Source organism: Pecten maximus, chromosome 4 (assembly GCF_902652985.1).
Source record: "Pecten maximus chromosome 4, xPecMax1.1, whole genome shotgun sequence".
Lineage (NCBI taxonomy): Eukaryota > Metazoa > Mollusca > Bivalvia > Pectinida > Pectinidae > Pecten > Pecten maximus.
In genome coordinates this window covers 14524700-14539440 of record NC_047018.1, presented here as the reverse complement: position 1 = coordinate 14539440, position 14741 = coordinate 14524700, and the positions used below count along the sequence as shown (strand labels likewise).

At 36.4% G+C, this 14741-nt stretch overlaps 1 protein-coding gene across 2 annotated transcripts in view; it reads left to right on the top strand.

The window, feature by feature from the left end:
* LOC117325323 (leucine-rich repeat-containing protein 74A-like) overlaps positions 1 to 14417 on the top strand; it is a 31741-nt gene extending 17324 nt beyond the window's left edge. For both annotated transcript variants that reach the window (XM_033881457.1, XM_033881456.1), the window contains exons 3-13: positions 1584 to 1756; positions 2762 to 2869; positions 5243 to 5336; positions 8220 to 8269; positions 8407 to 8488; positions 11411 to 11499; positions 11869 to 12063; positions 12542 to 12637; positions 12874 to 13134; positions 13383 to 13468; positions 13665 to 14417. In XM_033881457.1, coding sequence (XP_033737348.1) covers positions 1584 to 1756; positions 2762 to 2869; positions 5243 to 5336; positions 8220 to 8269; positions 8407 to 8488; positions 11411 to 11499; positions 11869 to 12063; positions 12542 to 12637; positions 12874 to 13134; positions 13383 to 13468; positions 13665 to 13758 — 1328 coding nt within the window. In that variant the 3' untranslated portion in view covers positions 13759 to 14417. The remainder of the gene's footprint in view (positions 1 to 1583; positions 1757 to 2761; positions 2870 to 5242; positions 5337 to 8219; positions 8270 to 8406; positions 8489 to 11410; positions 11500 to 11868; positions 12064 to 12541; positions 12638 to 12873; positions 13135 to 13382; positions 13469 to 13664) is intronic.
* Positions 14418 to 14741: the final 324 nt, after the last annotated feature.

Genomic DNA, 14741 nt, shown 5'->3' with positions numbered 1-14741 from the left:
CAATTGTGCTGCTTTAAGCTCCTTAAATCTAAATAGCATCCCTTTTATCTAATTTGAATCTATTTAATTATTATTCAGTTCATTAAACTGTGGTGCGATATTGTAAAAAAGGCAAATCTAGCACATTTCTCTTATCGTTACAATGACACATTTCTCTTATCGTTACAATGATAAATATGTTCGTTCCCATTATACAGTAACGCAGTTCTGTTCCCATTACAAACACACATTTCTGTTCCCATTACAAACACACATTTCTGTTCCCGTTACAATGACACAGTTCTGTTTCCGTTACAATGACACATTTCTCTTCCCGTTACAATGACACATTTCTTTTCCGTTACAATGACACAGTTCTGTTCCCCTTACAATGACACATTTCTCTTCTCGTTACAATGACACATTTTTGTTCCCGTTACAATGACACATTTTTGTTCCCGTGGCAATGACACAGTTCTGTTTCCGTTACAATGACACATTTCTGTTCCCGTAACAATGACACAGTTCTGTTTCCGTTACAATGACACATCTCTGTTTCCGTTACAATGACACATTTCTGTTTCCGTTACAATGACACATTTCTCTTCTCGTTACAATGACACATTTTTGTTCCCGTTACAATGACACATTTCTGTTCCCGTAACAATGACACAGTTCTGTTTCCGTTACAATGACACATCTCTGTTTCCGTTACAATGACACATTTCTGTTCCCGTTAAATGACACATTTCTGTTCCCGTTACAATGACACATCTCTGTTTCCGTTACAATGACACATCTCTGTTCCCGTTACAATGACACATTTCTGTTCCCGTTAAATGACACATTTCTGTTTCCGTTACAATGACACATTTCTGTGCCCGTAACAATGATACATTTCTGTTCCCGTTAGATGACACATTTCTGTTCCCGTTAAATGACACATTTCTGTTCCCGTTCCAATGACACATCTCTGTTTCCGTTACAATGACACGTTTCTGTTTCCGTTACAATGACACATTTCTGTGCCCGTAACAATGTTCCCGTTACAATGATACATTTCTGTTCTCGTTACAATGATACATTTCTGTTCCCGTTACAATGACACATTTCTGTTTCCGTTCCAATGACACATTTCTGTTCCCGTTACATTGACACATTTCTGTTTCAATTACAATGACACATTTCTGTTTCCGTTACAATGACACATTTCTGTTTCCGTTCCAATGACACATTTCTGTTCCCGTTACAATGATACATTTCTGTTCCCATTACAATGACACATTTCTGTTTCCGTTACAATGACACAGTTTTCTTCCCGTTACAATGACACATTTCTGTTTCCGTTACAATGACACATTTCTGTTCCCGTTACAATGACACATTTCTGTTCCCGTTACAATGACACATTTCTGTTCCCATTACAATGATACATTTCTGTTCCCATTACAATGACACATTTCTGTTTCCGTTACAATGACAGTTTTCTTCCCGTTACAATGACACATTTCTGTTTCCGTTCCAATGACACTTTCTGTTCCCATTACAATGACAAATTTCTGTTCCCGTTACAATGACACATTTCTGTTTCCGTTATATAACAGTTGCATCTGTGCCGTATGATGACACGGGAAAACGGACGTACGAGAGGGCGTGTAAAAAATATGGCGTCATCCCGTCCTCTCTGTTCCTTCGAAAGCTCACGGAGAAGGACATCGACCTCACAAACTATGGCTTGGGACCAAAAGGAGTGATGGCCGTGTCTGTGGCACTTGTGGTTAGTATCCTAATTCTGTATGTCCGATAAACTCACACCCGGGGAATTTTGTGTTCAGGAACTACCGGTCACTTAGAGGGAGGAATAGTCCTGTAATATAAGACTTCAAAGTAGTATACCACCGGTATTAACAGAACTAGAGGGAGGGGAGGATTTATCATTGTTGAGCATCCTCACGTCGACACTCATATAAACAATTGGTAACCAAACACTGACAGGAACGATACTTAATTGTGGTGCCACTTCACTGCAATGACAGGTTACAGACACCTTGACATGACATCTCATTGGACAAATTATTTCCTTGAAAATTCGTTTCAGTGTTGAAAATGAGACAGATAGTATAAAGTACAATTTTCAATTACTTTAGTATATTAAAGCCAGGAGACATAATAACAGCCTGGTTCAAAGGGCGAAAGTCCAGAATTATTGAAACAGTTACGGAAAGAAAACAGTAGAAAATAAAGACAAAGTTTCCCAATTCGCCTAGCTCGAATCATTAGTTCTTATGTGTTATTTATTTGCGGGGACCTTCGATTTTGGATTGGGAAAGACTAGATATAATAGTTCTTGGTGTTCTTGTAGAAGAATCTTGCGTTAGCCATTACCTAATGTTTTACAATGGACAGCAGGGTATTGTATCGTTTGTCGTTAGCTTTAGGTCTTCATGGCCAGTAGTACCGTTATTACTCAGGACTTCTTCGCAAGTTACATCATTACTAGTACAAACGATGAATAGAAAAAAGTAAAACTCTTTTAGAGTTGGTTCACGGCAGCAGTGTTATTTTGTAATTTCATGAAATGAAATCAGTAATTACACTATCAATTATCATGGCATCAGTTTCAAATCCAAGATTTCTGAAAGCAGCATCAGAATGTGAGATTGAACTTAAAAATAATTTATTTTGTGCATAAATGATTGTATGGCATTACCAACTGGTTGTCGTATATACAGAAATATCCTGAGTCAATACTTTGCTACATACTGTTGATTCGTAATTACAGGTAAATTCCAGCGTGACGTCATTAATACTTAAAGGAAACTGTATAGACAGCGCCGGTGTGCTATATATACAGCAAATGATGACGGAGAATATGTCCATCACAGACCTGGTATGTAAATTACGTGGTATATAGAGTAGATCATGTCTATCACAGACCTGGTATGTAAATTACGTGGTATATATAGTAGATTATATCACAGACCAGGTATGTAAATTACGTGGTATATATAGTAGATTATGTCTATCACAGACCTGGTATGTAAATTACGTGGTATATAGAGTAGATTATATCTATCACAGACCTGGTATGTAAATTACGTGGTATATATAGTAGATTATGTCTATCACAGACCAGGTATGTAAATTACGTGGTATATATAGTAGATTATGTCTATCACATACCTGGTATGTAAATTACGTGGTATATATAGTAGATTATATCTATCACAGACCAGGTATGTAAATTACGTGGTATATATAGTAGATTATGTCTATCACAGACCTGGTATGTAAATTACGTGGTATATAGAGTAGATTATATCTATCACAGACCTGGTATGTAAATTACGTGGTATATATAGTAGATTATATCTATCACAGACCTGGTATGTAAATTACGTGGTATATATAGTAGATTATATCTATCACAGACCTGGTATGTAAATTACGTGGTATATATAGTAGATTATATCACAGACATGGTATGTAAATTACGTGGTATATATAGTAGATTATATCTATCACAGACCAGGTATGTAAATTACGTGGTATATATAGTAGATTATATCACAGACCAGGTATGTAAATTACGTGGTATATATAGTATATTATGTCTATCACAGACCTGGTATGAAAATTACGTGGTATATATAGTAGATTATGTCTATCGCAGACCAGGTATGTAAATTACGTGGTATATATAGTAGATTATATCTATCACAGACCAGGTATGTAAATTACGTGGTATATATAGTAGATTATGTCTATCACAGACCTGGTATGTAAATTACGTGGTATACATAGTAGATTATGTCTATCACAGACCTGGTATGTAAATTACGTGGTATATATAGTAGATTATGTCTATCACAGACCAGGTATGTAAATTACGTGGTATATATAGTAGATTATGTCTATCACAGACCTGGTATGTAAATTACGTGGTATATATAGTAGATTATATCCATCACAGACCAGGTATGTAAATTACGTGGTATACATAGTAGATTATGTCTATCACAGACCAGGTATGTAAATTACGTGGTATATATAGTAGATTATATCACAGACCTGGTATGTAAATTACGTGGTATATATAGTAGATTATGTTTATCACAGACCAGGTATGTTAATTACGTGGTATACATAGTAGATTATATCTATCACAGACCTGGTATGTAAATTACGTGGTATATATCGTAGATTATGTCTATCACAGACCAGGTATGTAAATTACGTGGTATATATAGTAGATTATGTCTATCACAGACCAGGTATGTAAATTACGTGGTATATATAGATTATATCTATCACAGACCTGGTATGTAAATTACGTGGTATATATAGTAGATTATGTCTATCACAGACCATGTATGTAAATTACATGGTATATATAGTAGATTATGTCCATCACAGACCTGTATGGAACGCCATAGCTGTCACATATGACCTTAAAATAATATATCAATTGATATTTTTATTATATAATTAGACTTTATCAATATATTATTCGATTGTATAAATATATTATAGAATAATATATTGACAAAGTCTAATGATATAATGAAAATATCAATTAATATATCATTTTAAGGTCATATGTGACAGCTATGGCGTTCCATAGACCTGGTATGTAAATTACGTGGTATATATAGTAGATTATGTCTATCACAGACCAGGTATGTAAATTACGTGGTATATATAGTAGATTATGTCTATCACAGACCAGGTATGTAAATTACGTGGTATATATAGTAGATTATGTCTATCATAGACCTGGTATGTAAATTACGTGGTATATATAGTAGATTATATCCATCACAGACCAGGTATGTAAATTACGTGGTATATATCGTAGATTATATCCATCACAGACCTGGTATATAATTTACATACCTGGTATGCAAATTGTATTGTATATACAGTAGATAATACCATTTACAGATCTCTCATGTACATTACGTTGTATGTAGAAAGTAAATGATGTCTATTACAAATCTCGTATGTTAATTTTGTTGTATATACATGTATATATATACAGTAAATGAGGTCCATCACATACCTCCTGTGTAAATTACATTATATGTATACAGTAAATGATTATATCACAGATCTCGTGTGTAAATTGAATTACATATATAATGGGCGTGTTTACGATTTTCCTAATACTGCTACCCTTGTAACAATATTTCATCAATCATATGTCATGCAATATTTTTTTTAATGTTGATATTGATAATACAGTTCATATCTTATTTTCCAGGATTTGTCTGAAAACAATCTAGGAACCTATGGAGCCAAAGTGATGGGGTTAATGTTACGGGAGAACAAAGTTATTCGATATCTGAACCTGTCAAGTAGGTAGCTCTCAAGTTACTGGTAACACTGCCAATCTGTCAAGTAGGTAGCTCTCAAGTAACTGGTAACACTGCCAATCTGTCAAGTAGGTAGCTCTTAAGTTACTGGTAACACTGTCAATCTGTCAAGTAGGTAGCTCTCAAGTTACTGGTAACACTGCCAATCTGTCAAGTAGGTAGCTCTCAAGTTACTGGTAACACTGCCAATCTGTCAAGTAGGTAGCTCTCAAGTTACTGGTAACACTGCCAACCTGTCAAGTAGGTAGCTCTCAAGTTACTGGTAACATTGCCAACCTGTCAAGTAGGTAGCTCTCAAGTTACTGGTAACACTGCCAATCTGTCAAGTAGGTAGCTCTCAAGTTACTGGTAACACTGCCAACCTGTCAAGTAGGTAGCTCTCAAGTTACTGGTAACACTGCCAATCTGTCAAGTAGGTAGCTCTCAAGTTACTGGCAATATTACCCACCTGTCAAGTAGGTAGCTCTCAAGTTACTGGTAACACTGCCAACCTGTCGAGTAGGTAGCTCTCAAGTAACTGGTAACACTGCCAATCTGTCAAGTAGGTAGCTCTCAAGTTACTGGTAACACTGCCAATCTGTCAAGTAGGTAGCTCTCAAGTTACTGGTAACACTGCCAATCTGTCAAGTAGGTAGCTCTCAAGTTACTGGTAACACTGCCAACCTGTCAAGTAGGTAGCTCTCAAGTTACTGGTAACACTGCCAATCTGTCAAGTAGGTAGCTCTCAAGTTACTGGTAACACTGCCAACCTGTCAAGTAGGTAGCTCTCAAGTTACTGGTAACACTGCCAATCTGTCAAGTAGGTAGCTCTCAAGTTACTGGCAACACTGCCAATCTGTCAAGTAGGTAGCTCTCAAGTTACTGGTAATATTACCCACCTGTCAAGTAGGTAGCTCTCAAGTTACTGGTAATATTACCCACCTGTCAAGTAGGTAGCTCTCAAGTTACTGGTAACACTGCCAATCTGTCAAGTAGGTAGCTCTCAAGTAACTGGCAATATTACCCACCTGTCAAGTAGGTAGCTCTCAAGTTACTGGTAATATTACCCACCTGTCAAGTAGGTAGCTCTCAAGTAACTGGCAATATTACCCACCTGTCAAGTAGGTAGCTCTCAAGTTACTGGCAACATAGCCAATCTGTCAAGTAGGTAGTTCACAAGTTACTGGTAACACTGTCAATCTGTCAAGTAGGTAGCTCTCAAGTTACTGGCAACATTGCAAATCTGTCAAGTAGGTAGCTCTCAAGTTACTGGCAACACTGCCAATCTGTCAAGTAGGTAGCTCTCAAGTTACTGGCAACACTGCCAATCTGTCAAGTAGGTAGCTCTCAAGTTACTGGTAATATTACCCACCTGTCAAGTAGGTAGCTCTCAAGTTACTGGTAATATTACCCACCTGTCAAGTAGGTAGCTCTCAAGTTACTGGTAACACTGCCAATCTGTCAAGTAGGTAGCTCTCAAGTAACTGGCAATATTACCCACCTGTCAAGTAGGTAGCTCTCAAGTTACTGGTAACACTGCCAATCTGTCAAGTAGGTAGCTCTCAAGTAACTGGCAATACTACCCACCTGTCAAGTAGGTAGCTCTCAAGTTACTGGTAATATTACCCACCTGTCAAGTAGGTAGCTCTCAAGTAACTGGCAATATTACCCACCTGTCAAGTAGGTAGCTCTCAAGTTACTGGCAACATAGCCAATCTGTCAAGTAGGTAGTTCACAAGTTACTGGTAACACTGCCAATCTGTCAAGTAGGTAGCTCTCAAGTTACTGGCAACATAGCCAATCTGTCAAGTAGGTAGTTCACAAGTTACTGGTAACACTGCCAACCTGTCAAGTAGGTAGCTCTCAAGTTACTGGCAACATTGCCAATCTGTCAAGTAGGTAACTCTCAAATTACTGGCAACATTGCCAATCTGTCAAGTAGGTAACTCTCAAATTACTGGCAACACTGTCAAGTAGGTAGCTCTCAAGTTACCGACAGCACTGCCAATCTGTCAAGTAGAGAGCTCACAAGTTAATGGCAAAATTGCCAACCTGTCAGGTAGGTAGTTCTAAAGTTAATGACAACATTGTCAACCTGTCAGGTAGGTAACTTTCAAGTTACAAAATAATACCGTACATATTTATGAATTATCAATGCAGATAAGATTGTTCATGAGAAAATAGTCGAAAAATGCATATTGTTAGATTATATTCCATATAAAGCAAATGTATTAAGAGAAAACGCAGCGTGCTTATTAAATCTCAGTAGTTGTGGGGTACAAATATGGCGTCTATCATTGTCTCTATGCATGAGAATTACCTTGTGCAGTTGTCGAGGGAAATGATGATGTGTATGTAATGTAAGGTTTAGTGACACTAAGCCTTGTGTATTGCAGCATATTACAATATTAAACAATGTACAATATAAAGGTATCTATACTTACGAGACATGATATACAGGTGTAGTAATTAAGACAAATATATTAATGCAGATGAGCAATACAAACCCGAAAACAAATTACATGTATTATCATTAGAAATGGCTTATATACACACACGGAGAAACCCGTTTTGGAGAAAACCCTAGCAGCCATAATTGAGACAAGAGAAAACTTTAGAACTGTATCCCCAAGAGCACCTTAGGACAAATCGATTTTCGGAGTTCAAGTTTTCGAGAAAAAAATGAATAAACCTGATTTGATATGATCCCGCCGATTGATGAACGAATGTCGTTAATTGTGTACCATTACGCTGTCATACAACTTTAGGTTATTTTCGTAGAGTCGTAATACTTTAAATACATCATAATAAGAAGTAGACTGTTAAACACTGCTGGATAATCACGGAATGTTCGATGCAGCTAAGTTGCGTTTTCTGCATTTACAGGTAACCAATTCACAGACCAGGACGCAATATACCTCACAAAAGCCATCCAGGTAGGCGCTGCTGTTTTATTTCGTAGATTCGTAGATAATGGTGGGGTCATATTTTAAAGGTATTTATCTATTGTTGAAATCGATGTTACTTTTCTGTCATTCTAAATACTTACTTAGGAATGTGTTTATTTTTCTAGGATCATTCTAGTCTAGAACATGTCGACCTCAGTCACAACGAGTTTGGAGATTTATCAGGACCCGAGTTTGAAAAGATGATATGTGAGTACCACATTTATATAATCTCTAAACTAAACATCATACCTGATCTACGCAGAGGTTTTTTAATTGATGTTGAAAAAAAACATGATTTCTTTAGAGAAAGTTCCCCAATGGAGATATATTTCAAGCTGTAAAGTCTATGGGAATGAGTCTACAGCTTTAACTGAGAAACGTTCCTATCTCCATATACTCCACTGTTGGAATTTGTCAAGTTTGAAGGCTCCAGACGGATGATACGAGTTGACTGTTACAGGATCATCATATACTATACATCGGGAATTATCTAGCACCCTGATCATTGTTAGTTTAGTCTGGAACTGGCAGCAATAGAACTCTTAACTGCATAAGGCACTAAATGTACAATTAATTTTTAAGATATAAAGCTCTCATTTTTCATTTGTATTTTTGTTGCTCAATTACACGTTTCAGCATTTCAACGTAAGCGTAAGTGATATTAAACAACGTTTTTAACGGAATCAACTTATATAAATAATCCTAATATTTACCGTACAACATGTTAACACCGTCCATAGTTATAACTCTACTGATAAACTAGTTTGTAATAGATAATTATAGCCGCATGATATTAAATCTGGCATGTTAAGAACCATCAGCGAGCTTCCAAAACGTCAATCATTCCTACAATATAATTCCTGACTCTGTACGAGACTTCCCTCCGATTAAAACAGAAAGTCGGTCGCCGCCATTTTGTACTGTTACGCCACTTCATAACATAACCTCTATAGACACAACTTCGCTAGCCAAGGGTGTTCAATACGATACTCTCCTTTTCACAAGAGTATCGTATTGAACACCCTCGGCTAGCTAGCTAACTTCTTAACTGTTAACCAAATACTTAATGAGTGTCAGTTCACTTGTAATTTTTCATATGTATTCCCGATACGTCATCTATGTATGACAAGTTTAATTATATACAAATTAAATTTTCGAGATAAAATGCATTTATAAATAGCTTGACAGCATAAAAATGGGCTTATTGTTTAAGAAAATGATCGTGTTTTTATGTAAGCGATTTTCAACCATGGATAGACTTTAATGAAAATAAAAGAAAAAGTTCACAAGTATGTAATGTGTGTAGTAGTATAGTAGTCAAGTGTAAATGTAAAATATGGCGGTGATGAACCTGTGTACAGGGGATGTCTCGATATGGGAAATATGGCGGGATGAAACTGTTTACCAGGGGATGTCTCGGTATAGGAAATATGGCGGGGATGAAACTGTTTACCAGGGGATGTTTCGGTATAGGAAATATTGCGGGGATGAAACTGTTTACCAGGGGCTTTCTCGATATAGGAAGTTTGGCGGGGATGAAACTGTTTACCAGGGGATGTCTCGGTATAGGAAATATAGCGAGGATGAAAATGTTTTCCAGGGGATGTCTCGGTATAGGAAATATAGCGGGGATGAAAATGTTTTCCAGGGGATGTCTCGGTGTAGGAAATATAGCGGGGATGAAAATGTTTACCAGGGGATGTCTCGGTATAGGAAATATGGCGGGGATGAAAATGTTTACCAGGGGACGTCTCGGTATAGAAAATATTTAAACTATCTGCATGCGGATCCTAATGTGCGATAATACGTCATTAAAGATGCTTATTTCTCGTAATTAACGTCATTAAAACATCGTTCCACCAAAATGAAAATCTTTTGAGTATTTCCCCTTTACTATGATGATGTAATTATTTATGAATTCTGGCTTCGGATAATTTAATAATATTAATCGATTATTTACTGATGCTATAACTCCTTCGTATTTTTCTTCCTGGTGAATTAACGTTATTAGTCACCTACGAATAAAAAAATCTATTTTTAGATGTGGAATAGAATACTGTATTTTTCTCAATTTGTTATACGTTATTTCAAAAGCCTTAAGCAACTTAGCAAAAAGGTTTTATTCTCAATTATCTATTTTTGAAATTTTATAGATTGTCACACATTCATTATAGAGCCTCTTCAACATAACAATCTTTACATAGAATGCAATATTCAGATGGATAAGGAATGAACAGCTACATCTCCAAGAGGAAAACAAATATCGAGTAACGAAACCATAATCCCAACTAAAAAACGATGGCTAAAAAAAGAGACCTTTGAAAAAACAACGAAAATAAGGCAAGGTACATAATAAGGCTAGGTCAGTTAGGGTGGTGACAATGGAACCACTGGACATATCAACAAGCATCGAACATATCTAACTTTGCATGGAACATAGAAATAAAATATTCCCAAATCAGATGATGATGTCGAACATCATCTTCCCCGTGGTTTCATCAACATCATCTCTCCGTCAGTAGTGTCACGGAAGTCGTGATACTGGGAACAACAAGCACTTCAATATCGAATAAACTGGGGCATGTAATCACCGTTGGTAGAGAAAGCAGTTATGTTAATATCTAGAAATGGAATATTGACAGTTGGAAAATTTACACCATCATGCAGCCATGCTTATCATAAAGCTTAGGTGTAAGCTGCCCCAGGTAGGTAAAGATCGAAGTAAGCGGCTGATGTTGAAGATTATGTAGTGTCCTTGGAGTCAACTTCCACAGGGTATATCCGATCGATATGGTCAATAATGCTTTTGTTATTTAAAGATTACACATCCTCAGTTTACCTATTGGTGAAATTGAAGCCCTTTGCAAGGTTTCCTTTTCTGGTACGCTCTTCAATATAAACAGCCTCGTATGGATAAAAAGACAAGTCGGACAACAGAGGGGCACAGTTTGTACACATATGGGTATGCTAATCTGTTGGGAAATCTGGTCTCCAAACTCCACAAAGGTTGTCGCTCAGAAATTCATTCATTCTCGGTCATCACTCAGAAATACACAGCAAAATAACATGAAACATTAAATTTCATGAAAATGGAAACTAATGCGGAAATAAAACTTTTGTTTTCTCCAGCCGACGCTAACCGAGCATTACTGGCATTAGATCTTAGCTGGAACCAGTTCAGATTAATCGGAGCCAAACACCTGGCAACAGGAATGAAGGTAAGTCTCCAGTATCATTACTAGTGTCATACACAGGGTACCTGATATATGTAGCATACTGTCGGATAGAACAGGTAGCCAGTCTATGTTTACGAAGGAGAAATGACGTATCATTAACTTGTATTATATTTCCGTTGATTCTTGTGACGATTCTAACCAGATTTCTCATTCAAACCGTATATTTTCTGCATTATTATCAGAAATAGTTATGGGCACATTAATAGTCATATAACTGTTAGATGGATTACCATGTAAAGTAAAACTGATTGGGAAAACTGTTCACTTGTTGCATTTGTTTTCTTTGACGATTTAATCATAACGATGCTGTTGGAATAATGATATCAATTTGTCACCATTTGCTGGTTTAAGGAAAACGCCTACCTAAAATATCTGAACGTCTCCTGGAATGGTCTAGATGATGGCGGCGGGAAGGACTTCGGTGACGCCATCAGTAATAATAACGTCATAGAGGTCCTTGACCTTTCATGTTGTAGAATAGGTCCCGAAGGATTCGCCGGCATATTGAAAGGCCTAAAAAATAACGACACGCTTCAGGAATTACGAGTAAGATTTATCTTTAAGTACATCAACACTATCTTAATATTTCTTTTAGTTTCGGGAATTTTTGGTCCTCGATGAAAATTGCGTCATTTGTTAAGATAAATAATGTGTTTACCATCCTTTAATAAATTATTTATGTATAGATTTGCAACCAGCATGGTTTGGTAACCTGGGTTTTATTTAATGTAACTTTAAGATAATATAATTTTGAGTACTTTTCATTCGAACTTGATATGATTCATTAGTTCATTCAGGTTGTGGTCCATTTCACGTCATTTCTGTGTACACAGAAATATTACGTCGGCAACACCAAATAATTACCACGAAACCGACTCAATAGAGTAATTCTAGAGAAGTTGATCAAAATTACCTTTTGTCTCGTTATCAGTATTCAATCTAAATTAATATATGTAACAAAATTGAATATCAAAACTGCTGACGAATTTCACAATAATTAATCAACCAATGTACGTGATTTCAGATAGGGAAGAACAATATCCCGGAGGAAGCAGCAGACGCCGCCATTGAGATGTTTGAACAGATGGAGGCCACCAAACTCGTCGTCCTTGATATGACGGTAGGATTATTGGAAACAACTACATGTTGATGATAATCACATTCGTGTTTTTTTGTTGTTTTTTTTTTAAATTAATGTCACGCTCTGATGTTTCTCTATTTGAAAATCTATAAACTCATGACAGGCGTTAATCGTGTTTAACAAACCATGCACGTGTAACAACTCCCGAAGAACAACGTTAGCTCTTCGATGTATGTCGAAGTATTTGACAAATGGTAATTCTCTGATTTACACAGGATGTAATCTTGGGACCAAGGTTCCAAGAGAAAGTGGATGACTTGAAGGAGAAGCATGCCGATTTGGAGATAAAGTTTGGTTATAGCGACATGTATGGTAAACGTAAGATGGCTGGGTCTATAGATGTTGGGGAGGACGCCTTACTCACCATCAAGGAATACATGGACAGACACAACCTTACAATCTCCGAGCTGTTCGCACGATTCGACGACGATGGAAGTAATAGCGTGGACTACGACGAATTCCGCGAAGGAATCAAGGTTAATATCAAAAGATTATCAAATTGTATTTCAACTTCAGTAACATCGCATTCTAGTTACATTATCCTGCATGAAACAAAGAAATATAGAAGGCTAGCATTTCTAGATCAAACATCATACCATACTAGACTTCACGTTATTGCCAGTCGCTAACACAGCACTATATGTGAGGTAAGCTCCAGTCGTAAGGATTAGGGTTACTTCAGTACTACAACATTCACATTATCGTCTTTCTTGTGCGATTTCAGGAGGCGAAGATAGACCTTACTGACTACCAAGTGGACAAGCTCATTCAGTTTATAGACATCGACGAGGATGGTGACCTTGATTTCAGGTAAACACTTAATGTATCGTCTAATTCAGAAATGTTTCAACATAACTATTTTCAGTAACTATGTAGAATTGTCGATATTCTAATGTTTTTAACTGACAGTTCTTTATACAGGATGATTTGCACATAATTTGTTTTTATTTTATTTTGTCATACGACTAGAGACGAATACGATTATTTATATTTGGTTTTTTTTCAGCGAGGTGGTCTTAAAAATGAAAGAGGTGACGAAAAAACGCCAGGCGGAGGAAGAACAACGAAAGGAAGAGGCCAAAAACAAACGGAAATACTAGACATTCAGATTCTCATTGGTCATAAACATTCTCATTGTTGTCAGACAATTAAAGTGATGTAATAGAAGATAGTGTATGATGAATTCGCGAGTGTCGAATAACTCCTGAATAATAATTGATATGTAAATAAGGAACGCTATACAGTAATTACCATTGCTGTAAAGAAATATGGTTTCTTGTTTCCTGAAGATTGATCATGATTCATCACGGAACCAATATTCGCTTAATAGATAACGTTGCTAATTGTCTAAACAGCTAGTTCAAGAATAGATCGTGGAAAAACTAATCTAAGAACTAGAACAGTGAAACAAAGGTGGAACGGTAAATAAAATTATTAGATATCGCTAGATCGTTAGTTAGAGTAGATCATTTTCCTCTTTTAGAAAATAGCTACTCAAAGTTTGAAACAGATAGTTCAAGGACAAGAACATCAATACATTGATGGAATTCGTGGATTAAAAATTCGAGTGGATTTACATAAATTCAGTCATTCTAATAACTTAATCTAGATAACATTTTATCGACAAACTCATAAATCAACGAAGTTTGCTCGATTCTAGAAGAAACAAGTGCATTTTATTTCCTGTGAGTGTGTTTAGTTGTAATGTGTGGGTCGAGAGAGATTGCGCGAGAAACTACAATAAATGTTTTTTTCGTGACGTCCTTACTTTGTTTTGATTAAATACCAGTATGTTAGAAAGTAAAGACATTGTCATAATAGCCTATCCCTTCTTTGTTTTAATTATATACCAATACATTGGAAAGAAACGACTTAAATCAGGATATTTTGTTTACGAATATTCCTTAGAAATTTCTACTGTGACAACCAAAATACCATATGGATGCAGAAGCTACAAGTTGAAGGGTCAGTTTAGTCGACTAGTCGACACGACCCCCGATGAAAGGCCACGGAGGCCACAAACCTAGAAATGCTGTTATCTATACATACATCAGCTTTGAGATCAAATAAATGCACAAAATAA